This window comes from Danio aesculapii, chromosome 7 (genome assembly GCF_903798145.1).
Source record: "Danio aesculapii chromosome 7, fDanAes4.1, whole genome shotgun sequence".
Lineage (NCBI taxonomy): Eukaryota > Metazoa > Chordata > Actinopteri > Cypriniformes > Danionidae > Danio > Danio aesculapii.
In genome coordinates, this window is record NC_079441.1 from 24,634,954 (window position 1) to 24,643,642 (window position 8,689).

The window sequence follows — 8,689 nt, forward strand, 5'->3', positions numbered from 1 at the left end:
TCGTCACAATCTGCAAGAAACCAAAACATGCCAAGTCACTGTGAAAAGCTACTCTGCAAAATATAGCCTATATATGTGTTGGGCTAAATGAGCAATACAGGGACGTCAAAATGGCAGTAAAATTTTAGATCGGTTTATAAGCAGTCTAATTACACAAGTAAACGAAAGGAGGTTTAAGCATGTTTAAAATAATTTAAGTAATGGCCCTTAGCTAGTGAGTCGAAAGAAACTATATTTATGAAGAAAAATGAAGGTGATGAAAAGCTTTTATCCAAGCCAGGATCGTTCTGCTCTTTTTGTGAATGAATTTGCACACTTCTTTTATAGGTCTTATGAAATGGACGAAAAAAATGTATTAAATGCTTGTACAGAATGTACTGAACAGATTCGGAAATGAAGACTAAGTTCCTTCAGCACGTGTATGAGTGCACTAATTGCCCGTTCAGAGCGCACAGATTTGCGGCATTGACCTTTCTGCATCCCTGCTGACAAACACGCTGAAAAAAGCTTGTCGAGGGTGTAATTGCTTGTAGATTCCCAGCCCGTTGGTTATATCATAGCCATGTAAACCAGTTCATTAGTGTCATGGCATTATTCACAGGACTTTCAACTTTAAGGAAAAAAGTCATAGTATTTTAGTAAACTGACTGGGGAAAAAAATAAAAGAAATTGTATGTCCTCGTTTTATTTATAGCCTATATTTTATTTAGAATCGATGGCCAAATTTGATCATTTAGCTTACTCTGCCAAGTGTGAGCTTGTTTTAAGAAAAAGTAGGATTTGAGAGACCCACAAAATTAGTCGCAAAAACTTTCTTTGCATAAAAAAAATGACTGAAAAGTATGATGAAATGCAAATAGTGATTGCAAGTCATAACATCTCCAAAAGAAAGAAAGAAAAAAAAGGAACACTCAGAAAAACACTAAGAGGATGCACAACAATAATGCTAAAAGTTCCATTTTAAAATTCATGTTGACAAAATTCTTGTCTCTGACCGGTCCTTGTTCACTGCATTTACAGAATAGGAAGTTTCCTTAAATATCAGTGCAGGCTTCATTGTTTAAGCCAGCTATTACTGCAATCATAATTGTACCGATAAATTAAATGACTGCAGCTACTCTGACATTTATGAATGAAATGTGCATTAAATATAAACGGCATAATTTTACATTAGATAATGTTATAGTCGTCGTGCATTGAATCCCTTTGTTGCAAAATAACATATTTTCGAAGAGACACCGTAAAATGTCATTTCTTTAAGCTACCAATAATTTTTAATCTTGTACAACATACATTACACTGCAGTGTAAATGATTATTGTCGATTTGGTATTGTAGAGGAAATAAAAACGGCTGCAGTAGCTTTTATTTATGATGATTATGATAATGCATTAATCAAAACATCCTGTAGCGTGTCACGATCTGGATGCGGAAGAGGCACATATTACTCCCTAAAGCAATAAATCCAAATTAAAACATGCATAATGTGCAATCGGGCTCGATTTTGCACCATGCACTGACTATTGAAGCGCCAGCTGTTTTCTTTATGAATTGTATGGCGTAATTGCATTTATACGTTTTGTAAGTGAGGCAATGCACGTCGTGATGAGGATTGTTGGTTCCTTTGTGTTGCGCTGTCAGCGTGCAGCTGCATCTGGAGGGATCGGTCTCGCGCTCCCCGTGTTGTCTAGCCCTCTATTCGGCGGAAAAAAAGTACTATTTCATTCATCCCGTTTCCTTCCATTCATCTGGGCACTGCAGCGTAGCGAAGACTCGGGGTTCGATCAGTACGAAATTCTTATCAATGGAGAGGGTGACGTCAATGAGCCGAATGACGTGCGGTCACGTGGGCGCGGTGGGGCCGAAATAAAAACACGGAGAGCTGACCGTGGTACTGAAAATATCCCCATAGCGCCGTGCTAGAAAAGCCAACCACACGGCACACACAAACGATATCACTGTACAAACAAATCAGCAACGTTCAGATAAAGAATGCGGTGCTGAAGCGGATTTCTTACACGTTAATCACGAGATTTACTCAACTTACAGACAAAGTTTGGAGAGGACACAATACGTGCGTCGGACTGCGCTGCCACTGAAAGGATTCCCGGTAAGTCCCGGCTTGCTTTTTATAGTAACAGCAACAGGACTAGTTTAAGGTGCATGAAAATAAGTGTATATTATAACGTGGAAAGTAGATTTATACATTTAAAATGAGTATTGAACATTGGTTTACACTAGAATAACTTAGGCTACAATAAAATGTCCATATCTGGCGAAAAAAAATCCAGGGAAATACGGGACAGAAAAAATATTTAGAAAAGTAGAAAGTAAAAGTGCAACATTTAGACTTGTATTGGTGCATAATTGGTGAAGGGACTAACGCAACCTATTAAAACCATTTTTAGGGATTCCATTTATTGTAATGAAGACTTTTACATTTAATGATGAAGGTGACTGTTATGATCAATAGCACAGCTCTCATGATTATTACCACGCCCTTGCTCATGCTTTCATCATCTTTCTCATCACCATAGCATCAGATACCCAAAATAACAACGTCGAGTCCAATCACACAAGCGCACGAGAGTCATGCTGTTTTGCTTTGACTTTTACCTGTTGGTGTCACATTTGACTTCTGCCAGTTTTACATACTTATAAGTAGCTTCCCCTGTGGAGAGGAGAAATATTGAAATCAATTTGACCAGATGAACGTTGATCATCTGTTTTTGTGTCTTTGAAACGTGGGTGATTGGGTTTAATTTGTGACAGGAGACGCAGTAAGACTCTGTTTAAATCTTAAATCTAATAGAGCCGTTTTAAGCAGAAGATTATAGGCCTACTTGAGGACAAGGCTGCTTAGAGCCGGATTACTTACGTGCTTTGTTGATGAGACCTCCCTAGAGTGCTCTGTCATTGGAGGTAGTGGAAGAGGGGTTTACTGTTAGAGCTGCGGTTGGATCGTGGAGACACGATTCTAATTAGAAAGTAAAAGTGGATGGATTCAAATATGAAGAGATAAAAATGACTGCATGTCAAATAATAATAAAAAAATGCGCATGTTGCAAAACTAATGGGAGTTCCTGCTGTGTTATGACTGATGTCAAACTTTAGATGCGTGAATCTTGCATTGCAAGCCAAGCACATATCTCACGACTGCTGCAGTGTTTTCTGGTGCAACGACGAGTGGACATGAGCAGATTTAACCATGAACATCTGTGTCGTGATCAAGCCTTCAGCTGAAGGATCTCAGTTTCATTACACAGTGAAAGTGATCTAATTATGCAATTTTATGTAAAATCATTTTGTCCATCTAAGCTTTAAAACTCAACATTTTATTCACATTTTGTGAGAAATTACTTTGGAGCTCAAACTTGCTTTTCATGGTCATACTGAAATTCTCTGATCGTCTTTGTATTGCTTACTCATTAACCTCCCACGCATCGGAAAGGCTCCCTGCTAAGGCGTTTTTTCCCCTTCTATACCTTATTAGCATCGCGCCGCGTGTGCGAGCAATCACATGCACAAAGCGCTCCAGAGCCCTCACGAACCGCACCAGCTCAAGCCGCAGAGCCAATTAGGACGCCTTTGCAAAATCAGCTAAGCAGCAGGCAATGAAACACCAATTTTAACACAGCACAATTAAAGCATAACAAAAGAATCTCCCTCAAACGATTAAACAATTTCTGTCCAAAATATAAATATGGCTTGGTTACTGATCTCTTTAGAATAGAAAACAACCCTCAATGGATATGGAAATCACTTAAGTGTATACATTATAATTAGTTTTTCTATTATTATAAGGAAGATCAATTAGGTCATTACATGTTTTTGGTGTCAATAAGCATTCATACAATTTCATATTTAATATACAGAGGGAGGTAGTTGGCAAAGAAGTGAATGTCAAAATGTCTCCACCATCTTACAGCAAAATAATCTTGAGCTGTAATGTGTGAAAAGTGGACTGATGTGATGCACATGACTGTGTTTAATTTATTCTAGCACTATTTTGACAAATATATTAGGAAAACATGCTTTGTGCCTTTTATTCAAAAGCAATTATTTGGTTTGCACCTTGAGATCAAATTTGAGCTATCTCTGACGAAGTATGAACTTCTTTTGTCTTTCAGGTTCATACATATGCGCGGTCATGACCTGGTGCCAACACACTTCAAATATCCCCATCATTTTCCTGTTCATGTTATTCAGTCTCACAGTAGAGCCTGCAGCCTTCAGTCCAGTGACAACAGACAGAAACACAGTAAGTGAAAACTATGCAGCTGCCTCCTCTGCTCAGCAACAGGCTCAATATACTCAACCAGCCGAGGAGCAGGGCACGCCACATGATGAAAGTGAAGATGATGATGAGCTTTTTAAAGATGTGGATCCTAGAACCCTAGCAGCAGTTCTTCTCGGGGCACTAAACCAGCCCCAGAAAGAAAAGATGAGTGAACGAGAAGATGAGGGAACTGAAGTGGAAAAGGAGAGGGATCTTCAGGGTGCAGACAGAGACAGAGATGGTCACAAAGAACTGGAACTGGTCATGGCAGCAGCGCAAGGAAATGATGAGAAGGAAAGAGAGGAAGAGGAGAAAAAAAGGGCTGAAGAGGAGGAAAGGATGACGGAGAAAGTGACAAGCCGCACCACCAGCCAGACGGTACCCATTAAGGAGCAGGTGGCTCCGCAGGAGGAGGCCACACAAGAGGACGTGATCAAGGAGGAAGAGAGGCAGGAGCCGGTGGGAGGAAAAGCAGAGGAGGAGGAAGAGCAGCTGAGTCCCGAGGAGGTGAAGAACCTGGAGACTATGCTGGAGGAGTTTCAGAGCTACAGCACAGCCACTAAGAGGGAGCGGGACACTAGACAGAGGGAGAGCCGCGGGGAGTATTTCGATTACCTGGACCGCAATGGCCTCATGAACAATGAGATCAAGCCTAAAGCTAAAGGCAATGACCTAGCCTTGTCCAAGAAGAAGTTAAAGTGGCAGCTCGAACAAGAGAAAAACAGAGTTCAGCCCTTACAAAGAGGAGGCAACTTCATGGATGACTTTAGCAATAACCTTGCTGATCCAGAGGAAGAGGATGAGGAAGATCAGGAGGATGAAGAACAGCTAAGCCCTGAAGAAGAAGAAACACGGGCCAAAGCTGAGCAAGAGGAGGTACGCAGACAAGCAGCAGAGGCTCAAAGAGCCAAAGCAGAGGAGGAGAAGCTTGCAGATATTGCATCTGACATGCTCCTGAAGTACATCGTAAAACAAGACAAGAAAAAGTACCAAGACAACAATGGTGCTGAAGATAAGCGCTCTGATGAGGACACTAATGATGATGATGAAGACATTGACCCACAGACTATTGATAAGTTGATTGAGATCTCCAGTAAACTGCATCTTCCAGCAGACGATGTGGTGGACATCATTAACGATGTGGAGAAGAAGAAGAAAAAAGATGCTCCTGAAAATCTGCCATGGCAACATCCTCTTGTGCCACCTCCAGCCCCCGCTGCACCTTCAACAGTGTTACGTAAACCTCCTCCCTCGAAGCCTACTCAACCAAACACCAACCCATTGAAAGCCTGGTTTAAAGACAGGGCCTCGGTCAAGCCCAGCAAGCAAGACATGTGGTCGAGGCAGCAGTGGCCCTTTCGTACCTACCCTTCCTACAACTCCTATCAAAAACCCTACCGAGGCTACTACCCCATCTACATCCCACCTCCAAAACCAAAATCGCGCTACTATTCCAAGCCCTCTTTCTCACTCAATGATGTTCTGGGAAACTCACTGGACTATGACTTTGATTACTCCCCCAGACGGAAGTCCCGTCCTTGGGCGCAGCCTCGCCAAAGAGTCCAACCTGCCTTCCAGAGGAACCTCTACTTCCCTCACCCTCGGACTTTCAAAGCTGTACCCATGCCTAAACCCCGGTCACCTCCACGTCGTTGGCCGTCCTTTTATTACCCAGCCCGAGCTCCTGTAGTCACCAGGGAGGATGATTACTACAGTCCTCTGAGGCAGCCTCCACAGGACAGTGAAGAGGAGCTGGAGAACTTCATCGAGAGGGTCTTCATGAAACATCCCCAGATGTTTCAGTAAGCGAACTGGTGGAAAAACAGAGCGATGAAAAGGAAAAGAAGGAGGAGAAGAAAGTGAAAGAAGAAAGAACAACTTAAAGACTGTTCATGGTCAACTTATCAAGTTCTGGTTTCTTCTGCCGAAAGAAGTTCCTCCGCTCTCATTTATTCGTTTCAGATCCAAAGTTTACCCTTAAGAACATTCAGGATCTTCACGTCCATCTTAAAATCACAACTTCCACCGTCCTCCCCCTGGAGAGACTGAAAGATCAGCAAACTCACTGGAGTGGTGAGAGGAAAGGGTGCTCATATACCCAACTCAAGTTCTGCAGACCCCCAGAAGGCCTTTCTGAAGGATCAGACACCCGAAAGCATGAAACACCATGTTTTCATCCCGTACAAAGACATTCAAGATGTTGTCTTGAAAGACTTCTCATTATTTTGAAAGCATCTCCGCTAAATCTTATTTAATTTCTTTATTATTTTGTTTTGTATGTTAAGGACATTTCAGATCCCAGTGATCAATATTGTTGATCATGATGTAGAGGGATAGCAAAAAAAAATTCTAACAGCACCTTTAATAGAACGTGAAAACAGATTGAATCAGAGATGATAAACCATCACAGTGCCATAATGGTGGAAATATTCATTTTATTTATTCTGTACACCAAATGTATTAGGTCTTACTTGTACCTCAGAGTATTCCGCTTGAGCATTTACCATTTGTGCGTTCCCTTGAGAAACAAAGAGGACACACTCTAAGTCTTGTACATAGAATTAGTTTCTTATCGCTGTCTGCATTTGAATTTTTTCCTTCAATGTGTTTATACCATTGTTTTTTACTCAAAAAAAAGTCGGTGCAAAAGGACATTCATACATTCCAACGATTTCTAAAGAGACAAATTTATTATTTCATAGAAGATGTTTTGAATACAACTTTTAATTGCCTTAAAACTCTCTCTTCCCCCTTTCAGATGAGCAGCATTTTGTCAGACTGGTTTGAGATTTTGGTCTCAAACTCATAAACTTTATTATATTAAGCTGGAAAGCAGCGGTCAGCCTTTCAACATGTTTTACAAATTAAAAAATATGTGTAAAGATAATTTTAAAAGAGGTCATGTTTGTGTTTTTAAATGTGTCGGATGTTAATGGATTACTTTAGAGTAACTTTGCCTCTATGTCAATTATATCTTAACAAAATCAATCACTGGGCCAATGAGAGCTCGATCAAAATAGCTTAGACAATCTATTATGTTAAACGATTACAGTTATCTAGATCTACTCAGCATCAATGTTAAACACAAAAATAAAGATCAAACTGGCTGAAACTGACCCAAATGAGATGCCTAAAAGTACCAAAGTGGCCCTTGTCAATCTGAAAAAGACTGAATATTCAAAAGGAAGGGGGAGGCATACACAGTTATAATTTTCTTGAAATTATTTAAAAGACGGACAAATGGATGCTCGGAAACAAAACAAAATGGAAGGTGGGCTGAACCAGTGAAGGAGTAAAGTTTCTGCACGTTACTGTAAACTTGCATCTACAATGTGTTGCTTCTTTGAAGAAATTACAAGCATTGAAAAAAAAACAAACAAAAAAACATGAATGACTAGTGTATCCACATTAAAATGCCGTTGAGTCTTGTGTGAGGAAAAAAAATTGTTATGTCCTTTCTAGATGTATATTGTACGTAACATAATAAACATGCGTTTGCTGGATGTAAATAACCGCATGTTGATGACTAGTTTTGCTACACAGAGAGAAATAAATAAACTTGACTATTTTTTATTAAGATTGGTTTTTTTATTTCTTCTTGGAAAGAGCATGGTTGGTGAGATTTGCACACACCCCATACATTTCTTCACCCACTTGTATATAAATCACACTTAAATCATAGATGTTCATTTATGTAATTTAATACTTAATTATTTAATGCTTAATTATTAGTTTTTAAATGAATTTTATTTAATTTTGATTAATATTTAGTTAATTATTAATTTTATTAGTAGAATTATTATTTTATATGTAATTAATACACAATTTATATCATTTAATAGGTCAAATTGCTACATGTAGTGTTACTTCACTAATACCTGCACCAAAACAATACTGAGATCAGACTCCACTATCAAAAATCCTTGATTAAATTATAATCATTTATATAAATTTCATTATTTTCATACTTAATTAATACACAATTTATATAATTTAATATCACAAATTGCTGCACGAAGTGTCACTCCACTAATACTTGCACCAAAACAATACTGAGATCAGACTTCACCATAAAAAAATTGCTTAATATTTAGTTAATTAATAATTTTACTAGTATAATTATTATTTTTTATACCTAATTAATACACAATTTATATAATTTAATAGCACAAATTGCTGCACGAAGTGTCACTCCACCAATACTTGCAAAACAAAATTGAGATCAGACTTCACCATCAAAAAATGTATTAATATTTAGTTAATTATTCATTCTTATTAGCCTAATTAATATTTTTATACTTAATTAATACACAATTTATATAATTTAATAGCACAAATTACTGCACAAAGTGTCACTCCACCAATACTTGCACCAAAACAATATTGAGATCAGACTCCATCACCAAAAATC

At 38.8% G+C, this 8,689-nt stretch overlaps 1 protein-coding gene across 1 annotated transcript; it reads left to right on the forward strand.

Annotated features, from left to right (window-relative positions):
- The first annotated feature begins 1,909 nt into the window (after positions 1-1,909).
- vgf (VGF nerve growth factor inducible) lies at positions 1,910-7,855 on the forward strand. Its single transcript, XM_056461386.1, has 2 exons — positions 1,910-2,109; positions 4,130-7,855. The coding sequence occupies exon 2, from the start codon at positions 4,150-4,152 to the stop codon at positions 6,082-6,084; it is 1,935 nt and encodes a 644-aa protein (XP_056317361.1). The 5' UTR covers positions 1,910-2,109; positions 4,130-4,149; the 3' UTR covers positions 6,085-7,855.
- The last annotated feature ends 834 nt before the right edge of the window (positions 7,856-8,689 follow it).